General features: G+C 37.5%; 1 protein-coding gene across 2 annotated transcripts in view; it reads left to right on the top strand.

The window, feature by feature from the left end:
* Pik3r1 (phosphoinositide-3-kinase regulatory subunit 1) overlaps positions 1–15,273 on the top strand; it is an 84,643-nt gene that overhangs the window by 42,818 nt on the left and 26,552 nt on the right. For both annotated transcript variants that reach the window (XM_027951597.2, XM_071612539.1), the window contains 2 exons: positions 12,185–12,277; positions 12,754–12,828. In XM_027951597.2, the coding sequence (XP_027807398.2) occupies positions 12,185–12,277; positions 12,754–12,828 (168 nt within the window). The remainder of the gene's footprint in view (positions 1–12,184; positions 12,278–12,753; positions 12,829–15,273) is intronic.

The raw sequence follows: 15,273 nt of genomic DNA, 5'->3' as shown, positions 1-15,273 counted from the left end.
AGATCATGAGATAATTTTCTTCCCTACTTCCCATCTCTTAGAGCCTAGCAGTGCTATGCGTACATGGTCAAAAATCTAAAACCACCAAAAGGTATTTGCATTGAGAAGTGATTTAATTCAGAAAGTCAGAAGAAGGAGAACTGGGGAGAAATCTAACAAAGTTTAAAGAGAAAGATCTCTGGGTCCATGTAAACATGGGTTGTAATCTCTGCTTTGCCAAACACTGGTCAAGTGACCTTCAGGTGGTCGCTTCACCTCTCAGTCCTTCCCAAGCACAAAATGAGATTGATGTGCTGTCATGACTAGAGGAAGAGCCCTAAGTGTCTAGTGTTGTGTCCAGGTCAGTGACCGTCCCCCACCCCCACATCCTTCGCCTGGCCAGCTTCCTGTTGCTTTGTCTCATGATCTTCCCTTCCTGCAAAATCATTATGCTTAGAAACGCATTAAAATCATTTTCTCTAATTTGTAGCATTCATGACTGTGGAATTAAGAACATAGGGTTGGTTGTCTTCCATTAGGTCTACCCTCAGAGGTCAGAGGAATTTTTCAGTCCTTTTGAATTTGCTGTTGATTCTGGCCAAATGAAAATTTATATCTAAGCTGAAAACACTTATTTGACCCTCCATGCTTCAGATTAGAAATTATAGGTGAATGACATAAATGAATGCTGATACTGTCCCACTTTATTAAACTTTATTTATTCCCCCCCACCCCACCACACTTGAAATTATTCATGCTTGGTGCCCACTCCAAATATCCTCTAATTTTTTTGCTGGAGTTGCAATGGCATGGTGACTATGAAGCATACAGTTATTTTAAAAGTAATCCATGATAACATGTAAATTTAATAATTTTGGATTGGCCATATGCTCTCCTTGACTTCCTCTCCAAATCAGAATTTAAGAAATAAAGGCTATTTTAGAACATCTAGCTAAACTTTGTGATGACTTCACTGATCTGCACAGTGAGGCCCAGAGATATTGAATGTTTTCCCCCAAAGTTACCCAACCTGTTAGCAAAGCAATCTAGAGTACACTCCTCACCCATTGTCTAGTTTTGTTTTTTTTTTTCCTACTGCTGCACAGTGGCTTTTTGATTGTTTCCCATAGAACACAGTGACAATTGTGCCTAAAGAAGGTATTTAATCATACTTATTATTTTTTAAACAGAAGTCATAAGAAGGATGCAATTGTGCTATAGATCCATTTCCTGGCTTTCTGTATAGGTTACACTAAATGGTCCCAAACAGTAGTAATTCATGAAGGAAAACAAATGGGTCATCAGAAGGCTGATGCAAAAAATGACCAACAGGGGGAAACCTAATACAACCTTTTGGATTAATGCTTTAATCCCCCTTAAAAAAAAAAAAAAAAAAATACCCAAGCTCCTACTGGAGCCAACAAAAAACATCTGTTGTTTTATTTATAGCCACAATTTCTAAGAAGCATATTCTATAGCAGATGAAAAAGTAGTTGACAGCTCATAATTCACGGAGTTACTGAGGCCTGATCTGATAGAACAAAATGTACAAAACTCCCTCTTATGTTTCAGGGCCTATCACTTCCTTTTCAGCCGAATAGAGAAGTGACCCAGCAGAGAAGTGGAGCATAGATCGTGACTGTCATTAGGAAAGAGGCAGCTCTGAGCTGATAATGCAGAAAGGAAGACCCCGCAGGGATAACGATTACTTTCACCTTTGGGCCCTCTGTGGCCTGAGTCATGGGCACTTTTTCATTAACAACATCACAGGTATTTCCATTATAGAAAACCAACACTTTCTCACCATTCCCACTTTCAGCCAGGAAGTTTCTGCAGTGTTCTGTCTTCAGGTTGTTACCAGCGTACCTCTATCAAGAATCTCAAGTGTTGATTAAAATCACTGATTTTACAGTTCCCTGAGTCCAGCTTAATCTTTCCCTCACTCCTTTTCTTTCACCAGTTAGCTCCAGTTCATATCGACAGAAGCACTTTACCCTATTGACTTTCCAGCAATTATTAGAATATGTCGCTACTGAGATATCACCTGTTTGTCAGCTCATTTCTGACAATCAGATATGATCAGTGTATGTTTTATATTTTGCGTCAGTTCTATCTATAGCTCCTCCTGTAGGTCTCAGTTAAAAAAAATAGATTGGTCTAGCACAAGTTACTTTTGATAGCAGAGAACTGTTTATCATCCTGAGCTTTTTTTTTTTTTTTTTTTGATAATTTAATCATAAGGTCCAAATTGGCCCATTTAAAATTCTTAAATTCATACTAGAATAAATCCATCAATTTCCTTAGCTGAGAGGTGAATAGTCTCCTGTTCTTGCACTGATGATCATGGTATCTTGTGAAATATGAGAATTGATTAGCACACCAGAATTAATCATCTCTGTCTGAGGTGGTGAAAGTATATTGCATCATTTCTTTAAAACTGTAACCCTTCACATGATTGTTAAAGGTTGTGTTTACTTTTATATTGAAATTGTTGTACCTTATATTACGTATAAATAGCTCAGTTCTATATTGGTGATTTTGAAAACTTTGGTAATTAGAAAAAGCTGACTGAACGCTCTCTCACGAATTACTTCTGCATTAGCTGGAGGAATTGTTTGTTCAGTATTTCCAGGCCCCTTGTCTTTCTCTTTTTTTTCCCCCTTTTTCTCCCTACTTCCACTACCAGTTCATCTTTACTCCCCTGCCTCCCAAACTGGGACCCTTTAACTCCCTTCACATACCTCTTAAGATTTCATTTTGGAATCCTTGGAAATATAAATCGTAAAATATATATTCTTAAAAATTATTTGCAGGTCCTTTCCCTACCTGATGATTAACCCAAAGAGTCTGTTATACCTTATTGGAAGTGATAAGTTGGCAGGTTATTTTTAGATGAATAAAACCCATTACATCCTTGGGGAAGAATGTGCTTAGTTTAGCCTTATGAGAAAATATTTAATAAATGCTGTCCTGAAAATATTTAGCCTGGCTGAGTGGGCTGGCAAGAGTTCCATCCTGATAAAGCAGAAGTGATGGTGAGAGGCTGGCTGGACAGTACAAGCTCAAGTTGAACAAATGCCTGTCTTGTCACCAAGGCTTGTAACTGTCACCAAATGCTTTTCCACTGGCATCCTGAAAAGATTTTTCAACCTCTTTTGGCTTTGTAACCTCCAGAGTGTTGTCATGCAGTCTGTCTGTCCCAGGAGGTAGACTAGATTCAAGGAGTGATTAATGTTGGCCTAGAGGTCAATTTGTTTTTTATAATCTCAGCTTTACCACTCTTAGTATTAGCATGACTTTAGGCAAATTATTTAACTTTTCTTAATCTCAGTTTCCTCATCTGTAAGAAGGGGGCAGTTAATACTCACAAGATTATACAGATTAACTGAGATAAAGCACTGAGCATAGTTTCCATTGCAAAGTGTTCAATACATGGGAACCGTCAGGAGGAGAGAGGTAAACTTGTAATTTCTCTCTACCTCCTTCCCAAACCACACTCCAAATTTAAGGAGCCCAGTCCTTGGCTGTAACATACTGTGGGACCTTGTTCACACCATTCCTCTCCACACAGTGGTACCCAGATGCACAGAGCTCTTTTCTCTGTTGATACCTAATTAGGGAGGATATCAGACCTAATTCACTGTGACAGCTAGACCCTCGACTCATTCAGCATCATCTGCCCAACACAAGTTTAGATGTTTGATCACTGGAGTCCAGTGCAAGGCCAGCCTGTGAAGCCCAAGGCATGCAGGCATATGTTATCAGTATGAGAGTGAATCACTGAGATTCTGTCTCCCACAGTGATTTTCTCTGTTAGGCTCATCCTTAATTCATGCTGCTTAAAATGTGGTCTGAGAACCATCAGGGCATTACTTGGGAGCTTATTGGAAATGCAGAATCTCAGACCCCACCCTACCTCAGGCCTTCTGAAGCAGGTTTATTTATACACACACGAAAGCTTCAGAAGCATGACCCCAAACCTATACCCTTGGGAATATCTGACATCCAGAGAAGGTTTTACTAAATACGAATACAATTTGTATTTGATAATGACTTTTTGGTTAAGGTTTTCCCCCATCTTTGGGTATAGTTACTGATGTATTAGTTCAGGTTACCCTAGCATAGACTGGGTGGCTGCAACCTCAGAAACATTTCTCACATTTCTACTGGCTGCATCTGAGGTTAGGGTATGAAAATGGTTGGGTTCTGGTGAGGTCTCTATCTGTGGCCTGTAGATGGTTACCTTCTTGCTGGGTCCTCACATGGGAAGAATGGGGAACAAGCTCTCTGATGTCTGTTTTTATAAGGGCACTAGTCCTATCACCAAGGTCCCAACTCCATGAGCTCATCTCAACTCAGTTATCTCCCAAAGGCTCTGTCTTGAAATAGCGTCACTTTGGGTGGTAGGGCTTTGTGTGGGAGACATGATTCAGCCCACAGAAATTGACTTCTGTGCCTTACTTTGAAATTCATTTAAAAAGATAAATATCTATCAGATTTATGACAAAATGTTAATTGCAGAATCAAGGTGGAGGACATATGGGCATTCACTGAACAGTTCTTTCAACTTTTCAGTATGTTTAAAAATGTCAGAGAAAAAAAGCCAGCTCTCTGTAGTTATTTAGAATGGAATCTGGTGGTTCTTTTCGCCTCTGATTTTCATCCAAGCTGTCTTAAAACTGCCTGTTCTATTCAGCTGGATCGGTTTTTCTCTTTGGCAGCTCTTCCCTCTCTCTTCGAGCTGTCTCCTTGGTCAGCCAATGCCTGCTGACCATCCTGTCAGTGAGGTTCCAGCCTGGATCCAACACCTCTGTCTGGGCTCCAGCAATATCTTTCTGTCCAGTCCCTTTCTTTACCCCAGCCTTCTCCCCATCAGGGGATCCTGCAATTGCTTTTGACATCAGGGTTCTCTGGTTTATTATGTTTAAGCATTTACAACATTACAGTTTATAAGTTTGACTCTGAAATTTATGGTTAAGTCTGTGTGGGAAAGAAGTGAGCGCCTCTGCCTCTGCAAGTTCACCCCCAGTTAGAGATTGTGTGGTTCTCCTGGAGTGCTTCACCTCCTTCTGCTACCCATGGGGGTTCCCACTGCTTTGCTGTTTATAGTGTTGATTATCCACATGTAAAGGAGTGTGTGGTTAAGGAGAATGTATTTATTGACTTTCTTACTTGGGGAAGGGAATATGAACACTGTTATTATCAACTTGAACCCACTAGGAAGTATGATGGCTATTCCCTTATAGAATAGGATGAGCAGCATATATGTGTGTGGTAATAACACCTTCATTGTAATGCTCCCTTAAATTAGAGACCTTGACAGGAATTTTTGGGAAATGTGTCATAGGTTTCTTTTCTTGACTGTGACTCTTCTATTGTGATGGATGGAAGCCATGCTGAACTCATGTTTATGAGCTTTGTGACATTGGCCAAATGGCTTCATTTCTCTCATTTTAGTCTCCTTGCCTGTAAATTGAGGAAAATAAAGCCTATCCATCTCTGATCTGCTATGAAAAATAAAACCATGTCTGTAAAATAGTGTGGGGATGCACTCCTAGTTGATATAATATTCATTTATGCACTCAACAAATAGCAAGTGCCACTGTATGTATGGTGTGTGTTCTTCCTTTCTTTCTGTCCTTTCTGAAGCTTCTGGGTCAGGTGTCATATGAAGTCTTTCTGAGCCAACAGACCAAAAGGCTACTTCTCTTCTATCATTGACTTCTGAAATCATTCAGATTCAACTGCTTTTCTGGGTAGGGAGAGGGGAGGGGAATCCCTTTCTTCTTCATTTACCTCCTTCCCAGCATTTTAATTTGCTAAACACCATAAATTGTCATCTTTAAATCAGATTCCAATTTAGGTGATAAGAATCATAGTTAATTAGGCTGCCTGTCAAAGATTAAGTGTAATCTTGCATTTCCTGATCTCTTTACTCCAAGGCTTTAGCCAAGGCCATCAGAAGAGAAGCCGTAATGTCTGCTTATGGTTAATAAGAAGATCTTTGCCTGCCGTTTGTTTCTGATGTCAATCTGTTGTCTAGAAATAAAACCAAATGGTCAGAGGGTCTCACATCCCTGTCATTTGTTTTTAAGCTGTGGATCAGAAGAGATGAAGTGGCAGAAGATAAACTTGGAGATATTAAAGACTACTAACTTTGGGGTATCTGAAAAGATTTGCAGACTTCAAGTTTAAATCTGTTGGCAACTCCTTTAATTCCCTCCTACTAGTTATCTCTGAAAATAATGCAGTTATGTTTGAAGATTTATTTTCACATCTACTCTTTCTACTCCTATTTTCAGTTGCCCATACTTTTTTCTCTCTTCTCCTCATCCAAAAAAGTCCTTGTTTTCTGCCAAGCTTAATGTAATTTATTACATAATCATTCCTAGTTCATTTTTTCTCCTCATTCAGAAAACTGGAGTCAAATAACTCAAAGAGGTTAGTATCACAGGAAAAGTGTAATAAATTGAAAATGATATTTGAGTTGACTTCTGAAAAAATATCGAATATTACTTATAGAACAAAGGCAAAATATTAACATCTACTCTATCAAAGCTACTTCTAACATGCCTCCTTTAAAAAGTACCAAGAAGACTCTTGCTGTCTTAATTATAATTGTTTTTGTCTTAAAATTTGCCATTGTGATTAAGTATTTCAATTGTTAGCAATATTAATCAAGATTATATGAGTAATTCTAACATTAATAAAGATTATGCTATCTGTACACTGGAAGCTATACCTACCATATATATGTGTGTGTTATACTCTAATTTATATGCATAAATTATGTATGTACATACATATATAAGTTATATATACAATACATGCACACATACATATATAATTTACTTAATCTTATTTTCTCATGTAATTCCCATTTTATAAATGAAAAAACTGGGGTCCAAGCTGATTGACTTCCCCACTATACTAAGAGCAATCATCAGGATTAACATGCAGACCTCTGGCTTCAAACCTATGACTTTTAATCACAAGCAATTATCAAGTGAGTACCAAAAATAAGGATCCATAGTTGGAGTTGTGCTTTGTTTTTGTTTTTTAGCGTCAAAGTACAGTGGTGTTGCCTATAGAACTTACGAAGTTTAAAATTCAGGGTACTAACTAATGTAGGTATAAACTATAAATGTGTTTATAGGTTTATTTAGAAAAAAAATGGGGATTTGTTTAACTTTTGCCCATCAGAATGTTTCATTTGAAGTCATGAAACAGATTATTTCAGGCAGAAACAAAGTTTTGATTCAGTGGCAGTTAGACTAACATCTTGATTTAATATTGATCCATGTTTGCATATATAATTTCTGTGTATTTTGTGTTGCATTTTTAGAGGAAAGCAGCAAAATTTCACACACTTCCAAGCCGCTTCCATCAGGAATGAAATACTTGGCTGGGGCCATCTCTGGAGTCCCAGTGTTTCAGCTTAAACTTTCCACTTGGCCCTGCCAGGCACTAACTTTAAAATATCTCTTTTTAATGGAGAACGCCTCCAAAGGTGCAGCTGTGTGCTGGTTTCATCTTGCACTTCACAGCGGTGTTGGCACCGCTTAGTGCAAAGAATGCCACCCTCTCCCACACACTGCTGGTGCCCAAGGATTGTTGAGGCCTGTCCGTGGTAGTGGTTTGGGAAGGCTTAAGTTTGAAAAGAAGGCTTTCTTCTGTTGCATGTGATTGGCTGTCACCAGGATGGGTGGGTGGGTTGCGGGGGTGGTGGCATCAGTGGAAGATGCAGCCTCTGATGTGTCATCAAAGTTCTTTCTACAGTTTGGTACACCTGGATCCCTGGTGATCTTGTCAATGTTGAAAATGATTCCTCCTTTCTTTTGAAATAGTGTGTGTGTCTTGGATTCACTACTTTTAGACCTTTTAGCTCTTCTTTCTTTATTTTTCCTTACCTGATACTGATTTCTTTTTTATCAAAAAAAATAAAAAATAAAAAAATAAAGGGACAAACTCAATTAAGTGGACAAAAGGGGTTGGATTGTAGTAGTGGAATCTACAAATTCCACCAGATTCTTCAGAGTGGACCTGGTTCTCCAGACTTTAGACAATGTGCTACAGCTGCCCTCAAAACCAAAATGCAGTTCTTATTCTGGTATAAAAATCATGCTAGCAGATGAAATCCAATGAGAATTTATATGTAAACTTTAGAAGGATCACACTTTGTCAATTTGTGTTTTACTTATAACTCTACCCTATATGTTTTATATTTTAATTATTTTTATTCCAATTATGTTTTGGTTTATCAAATTGTAGATGTGATACTTTATTATGAACTGGCCAAAGAACAACTTACCAAGTTTGGTAATTCCTAAAATTGCCATTTCCCTTTAAAATCCCTTAAAATGAAATTTATGAAAAAAATATAGACCTACCTTTATGTTTCCCTTCTGTTACATATGCTGATAGGGTAGTGTTTGTTTTGTTCAGTATAAGAAAAGTATTTGTGGGAAAGGATCCTTTTGTGAACTAAACATCCACTTAGCAACAGAAATGGTTTATAGTTTATCAAAGAAAATAAAAGGGTATACACTTTCATATTAGAGTGTTTTTAAATTTTACAATGCTTTTAAATGTTTTTAAATTTTACAATGGAATGAAAGGAATAATTGATTTTAGGGTTGTTGTAAGAATATTTTACTTTAGAATATCTTTTAGAGTTTTGATGGTAATTAATTCTGATGCCCAAAGTTAGTGAAATGAACTTACAAACTTCTTGGGTAGGGCTGCCATATTCCCTATGTCTAAATATTTCACAGGGGAAGTGGACTGAATCACAGATATTGTACTAGGGAATAGGAAATCCTTGAATTGTTTTTTTTTTTTTTTTTTTAATCATCTCTTGTAAATTTTACTTTTCAAACTCCCGTTTTAAAATCTTGATCAGCTATAGTAATTCATGCCTTTGAACAATAAAATTTTTAATATGAAAAATTCAATATATTACAAAAAGAGCTCTACCACTTCCTTCCACATGTGTGTCAATTTTTTTTTCTTTCTTTATTAGATAATCTGACAGCAGTATGAAATACTCTCAGTGACCTCACAATGGTTTCAGAAACTTCATAAAACTCCAGTATAAGTAAAACAAATGCTATTGTGTAGCTCAGGATAAGTGCAGGTAAACTAAATGTCATGGACAAAAAAAGCATGGGAAGAATAAAGAAAGTAAGCTTTTGCTTTTTAAAAATGTCTTCAGTTCAAGTGAAGAGAGAAGGGTGGAAACCTGCATGTAGCACTTGCCAACCCAGCACTAGAACAACTGTCGGGTGCATATTTCAATCACAATTAGATGAAATTTTTAATTATCGTTTAATTTAACTTTCATATTTGCCTTCAGAAATGATGATGTTGATAAGATTCTGGAAGGAGATAAGGCGTTATTAAGTAATTCCATTTTTAGTGCCAGCGTAGAAATTGTTTTCCATTTAAAAAAAAATGCTTATTTATGAGAGAAAGGAAAGCAGAATCAGCCTGTTCATTGCATAAGTGTTGTGTGGGTATGTGTATTGTATATTCACTAATCCATCTTCAATTTTCTGAATTTGGGAGTGTGCTCAGATCTGTTGGTTTGATAGAGCTAAGTACATACTCAGTAGCATTTCTCTATACCATTTCCCTACCTTTACGTTTCCCTTCTGTTACATATGCTGATAGAGTAGTGTTTGTTTTGCTCACTATAAAAATAAAGTATTTGTGGGAAAGGATCCTTTTGTGAACTGAACATCCACTTAGGCCAACAGAAATGGTTTATAGTTTATCAAAGAAAATGAAAGGGTATACACTTTCATATTAGAGTGTTTTTAAATTTTACAACACTTTTAACTAAAAAGACTGAAACTTTAAAGACATTTGTATTTTGAGTGCTTATCAGATACATTCACATTTTAACATTTAGAAACTTGGAGATACCATTAATGGATTTTTTTCAGGAGAATCATCTGCATAGACTTTTTTTTTTTTAATCAAAAATAGTAAGTCCTAGGGCTGGGGCTGTAGCTCAGTGGCAGAGTGCTTGCCTAGCATGTGTAAGGCACTGGGTTTGAACATTAGCAACACATAAAAAACTAAACAAATAAAGGCATGCTGTCCATCTACAACTATACAATAATTTTAAAAATTAGTAAATCCTAAAACTTATTACTCCATACAGCTTCTAGCCCCATTCCTGGACATTCTAATTCTGGGGATGTAGTGCATCCTGGGAATCTGCATTCCATAGTGTTCTCCAGGTGGTGATCCGTGTTAGGAGAGCTGAGGTTCCCACCCATCTCTCTGAATGGTGCCTGTTAATGGCATTATCTGTTCTGCCTTTATGTTCTAACCAAAAGGTGTTAGAGTGATTTTGCAGTTGTTTAAAGTCACCCAAGAAACTGGTGACCTTTTAAGGGCCTCAAGTCCAAATACTGATTAGCCCTGTGTCAGGATGCCATCTCAAAGATAGCACACAGTGACTCAGAACTCTTTCATCTGTCATTGATGATATTTTCCCTTATGCAGGATACCAGACTGTACCCTCTGATATTGTGGTCACTAGTTGCATGTTGCTATTTCAATCTAAATCAATTAAAATTAAGAATTCGGTCCCTGGATTTTGTAATGGTTACATTTTAAGTGCTTAGTAGCCACTATGACTAGTTGCTGCTTTATTGAGAGCACAGCTATAGAAATATTTTCATCATTGCAGGAAAGTTTTATCAGACAGCACAGCTATAGGATTTTCCTCCTGTTATAATTAAGCTCTTCTCATTTTATCCTGAGTTGTAGCAATGGCTGATAGAGATAGGTGCAAAATCATATATGATGTCTATTATAGGACATAGTACAATCTTCAAGGATCTTAAATCAGAGTGTTTAGGATTTGCAACATAATTTACTTAAATCATTCTTAGTTCTGAGGTCAAAATTTAGTGACACAACTGTATTTTTGAATCATGAATCTGTCATTAACTCTTAACTAACATTAATTCTTAGTACTTGATATATGGGCTTAATCAGAAATCTGCTTAACCAGGTACATAGTTTATAATAAAGAATTATACCATTAAAATCTCACTGAAACAAAATTGCAACTATTTAGTCTTTCTGAGATTATATGAACTATTCCTAGGTCAGAGTGCAAAATGTAGATTTTACTTGTCTAAAGTTATTTATAGATGCCTAGCAAGTAGGTTGCACAGATAGACATTTTCTTAAAGACTGTCACCCATATTTTGAAGTTTGAAAAAATTCAGGTGAATATATTTAGCGCCCTCTTCTGGCATATTTTGAGAAAATTATTTTTACTTTAAAACTTTTGTGGTTTTTTTGAGTAATAATATAGCCATCAGTGTAATATCATAAAAAATTGTTCGTGAATGTCATTCAATCAGATTTCTCTGTGTCATTACAATTGGTAAAACATACAAACCATACAAATAAAGCATGGGGAAACAGCTTATCAAAGCTTCACAGTTCTTAAACTACTAACTGCCCAAAATATATGTAAGCAAATAAGGGCTCTGACAGCAATAACACAGGGACTTAATTTGATGTCAAGTGGACAGTGATCATTTGTATTAGCTTGCAGCCACCCCTTGCATTTGTGGGGTTTGAGGCGAGAGTGCAAAAAGATGCCCAAGTACCCTGAGTCTAAATATTTTAGTTAGACATCATGCTAACATTCAACAGAATCTCATCTGTTTCCCCATCTGGATAAGGATTGTTTCATAATAACCAGGAGGCCAGTTTGAATTTCTTAGGCTCCTCAGAATACTGCTCCAGAGCAGGGTGATACAGGGAGAGCAGGAGCCGGCTCCTCCCTGGCTTATCCTGCTCATCCAAACTCCAGTCCAGCCCTAGACCCCTGCCAGATTTAGCCCACCTCTGAATTCTGGGGTGCACCTGAGCATGGAAGGTTCAGGAGTCCTGGGGAGGATGCCCTAGGGAGAGAGGTCTTAAGAGATCATGTGGCTGGGAATCATAGGATTCTAGGCTGGTACTCTGAATATATCCTAGGAGAAAAGAAATGGGCATTTCCCCTAGCCCTGAAAGTGTACAGCCTGGGGTGGGGGGGGGGGTCTCTCTTACTTGGACCTAAGTTTGCTACTGTCAAATGTAATTAAATTATATTTAAAATAGTCTTTATTGTGGTCTAATGTGTTTGATTCTCCTAAATTAAATATAATTGTGGGATTTTGTGTGTTTGCAGCTTTGACCCTTCCGGATCTGGCAGAACAATTTGCCCCTCCTGACATTGCCCCTCCTCTCCTCATCAAGCTCGTGGAAGCCATTGAAAAGAAAGGTAACCAGACTGCTAGAGGTTGTCAGTTCACTTATTGAGACCCTTATTTCATGGATGCCACAATTTATGTGTATTTCTGGGACATTTATTAAATAAATTTCTTACTACCTGAAATATGAAGACACTTTGCTAGACTCCCCCCCCCCCCCCCCCCCCAGCTATTTAGGTCTCTTTACTGGGAAAATAATCGTGGCCTGTGATTTCTAGCTCTAGGTTAGCATGTAGTTTACTGTATGGAAACTCTTATGTATTCCATAATTTAATAAACATGATTAACTTGCTTCTTAGTGGCCAGCTGGTTTTGCCAAAATTATTGACATGCTAGATAAGATTAATAGTAGGAGTTGACTTCCAAGAATGTTTGGTACACATCTAGAATAGATACGGCATGGAAACTGGAATGTCTCTCTGGCAGAAGGCTCACAGGTTCTCCAGAGAGCTGTGTTTGGCATACATGGTTCTGTTTTGTGCCCTAGGTCTGGAATGTTCGACTCTATACAGAACACAAAGCTCCAGCAACCCTGCAGAATTACGACAGCTTCTTGATTGTGGTGAGTGTCACAGAGCTACACATGCAAATGGGAAATGTAGGTCTCACCTTGCTGCTTCCAGTAATGCGCACAAATACACACACACACACACACACACACACATACTGACATTTCCCCTTTGAAGGGAACTCAAATCATGCACAGTTCCCTCCACCCTATTGTGTTAACAGTATAAACCAGTATGAACCTTTGATGTTTGTCTCCTGAGTTGGGGTGTGTGTACACCTGCCTGCTGGCATGTTGACCATCATCACAGCCATGGGCCCCTACATTCTCCAAGAATTACAGAGAAGAAAAATGACCTTGGGATTTCTCTGGCTCTGCACATCTACCATCTTTCCTTGACCTTTCTGTTGGCCACATTAAACCCATCTGGATCAGCTAAACAGTGTTTATATGAGGGTGTCCCATCTGACATCCTCTTCCTTTCATTCCCCTTTCTTTCTTCTTTTCCTGTCCCCACCCACTGCCCCATCTGGCTGGCTGACATGCTATTTTCCTTTCTTGCTTGCTCGGTTTTTCATGCATACATACATACATCAAGTAACAGAATGATATTGATTGTTTTATTCAGTCACGTACTGGCAAATCAACTCTCTGGAAAGAAGCCCTGGTTTGTAACATCTGCCCATTTCTGTGGCATAAATATCCCCACTGTGGTTGATTTCAAGCTAACCAACGTGATGTCACTGAATGTGGAGCTGGGGAGAATTGAGGACAGTTGGCGCCTAAGAGCCAGGACAAACCAGCGCCAGCACACCATTGGGCAAGTGACACCAATTCAGCCAAGTGGTGGCTTTATATTTGCTTACTCCCTCCTTTGCCATAAAGGAAAAAAAACTGTACAATTGGTTTACTTGCTGTTATTTACATGGATAATTTTCTCATGTCAACTTCTAGGATATCTGAAGTCCTTTATTCCCTCATGGCATATTTATTCTTTTTAGAAAGATACTTTTCAATCTCACATGATATTTCAACTGAATTTGAATGCTTGAACCAAAAAAAAAAAAAGAGTAAAACTTGGTCCTAAGTGAAGCTTCTTAGAAGTACAACTGTACAGGACTGCTTATGTGGTGGTATTTAGTAAATGAGAATTGAAATTTAAGGCAGCTTCAGAATAAGCTGACTTAGGAAAATTTTTTTAAAAGATGTTTCTTGGAGAAAAGAATGAAACTAGTTCTTTTTTTTTTTTTTTTTTTTTTAGTTGTCAATGGCCCTTTATTTTAGTTATTTATATGCAGTGCTGAGAATCAAACCCAGTGCTTCACACAAGCTAGGCAAGTACTCTATCACTGTGCTAGCTACAAACTCAGCCCAAGTCTAATTCTTTATCAATAAATATTTTCACTTAAAATGTACTGCACAAATGTTTTAACATTTTTTTGAAAAAAAAATTGTTTAAATTGTATTTCCCCTTTGTACCTGGAAATCAGCCTTGCGCGTACAGTGCAAATCCTCTTTGCTGCTATATCTTCTATACTTCCCACAGAGTAGGTCATTACAAGTTGTTTGGCAGAAAATTCAAGGTGAAAAGACTTGTTTTTCTGTATTTCCAACAATATTACCAGTGTATTAAGGAAACAATGAATTTTGTCCTCAACCAATTGACATAGAGATAAGTGTTCTGGTCAGAAAGTTGGTCAAATTGAACATGTTAAAAGTCACAGGAAATGTTTAGACCTCAGAAACTGATGAAATAGTGGTTAGGTTTTTAAATGTGACCAGTACAAAATGATGCACATTAGCTTAAAAAAAATTCACACCACCTTGAGATGGTGTAAACAACCAAGATTCACGTCAACAATATATTTTGACTGGCAGTTTTCCTCCCCCTTTGAAATCGAGACATACATATGAAAAGCTGGCTTCATTTAAATTCTGGGCTATAAAAAAATGAATCTGTCCTCTGCCCCTGAAAAGTAAGCAGACTTGGAAGTGGATTTGCTAATTCTGTTTCCAGCTTGAAAATTGTTCAATACATTAAAATACTGTAATATTCTGGAGAAAGCTTCAAGATAAATCTGAAAAAAAAAAAAATCGTAGCTTTAAATCAACCTTGTGAATTTCTAGCATCTGAAAAGAACAAATGTAGGGGACAGCAGCCTCCTTTTATTAACACCTACTAAGTTAATTTATTTTATCCACACACTAAACTTATAAGCATTAGTTACTTTAACTTCCAGAAAAGGAAGCTGACCCTTAGGTAGGTAAATTCACTCACATTGCACAGTGGCTGAGTGGTAAAGCTGTGTCTTATAGCCAAACAGTTCTGGCTTCAAAAGCCCTTGTTCTGTTCTTTTTTTCTTTTTTCTTTCCCCACTATTTTGCCCTAAAATGAATCATTTCTTCCCCCCTTTTCTCATTTGAGTATTAACAGTATGAATTTTCTCCTGACACTTTCTGATTCCTCTTAACAGGAATCTGGCTCTTAATCTTGGCACT

This window comes from Marmota flaviventris, chromosome 5 (genome assembly GCF_047511675.1).
Source record: "Marmota flaviventris isolate mMarFla1 chromosome 5, mMarFla1.hap1, whole genome shotgun sequence".
Taxonomy (NCBI): domain Eukaryota; kingdom Metazoa; phylum Chordata; class Mammalia; order Rodentia; family Sciuridae; genus Marmota; species Marmota flaviventris.
Note: the sequence above shows the minus strand (reverse complement) of the source record. Positions and strands in the feature narration are given on the sequence as shown.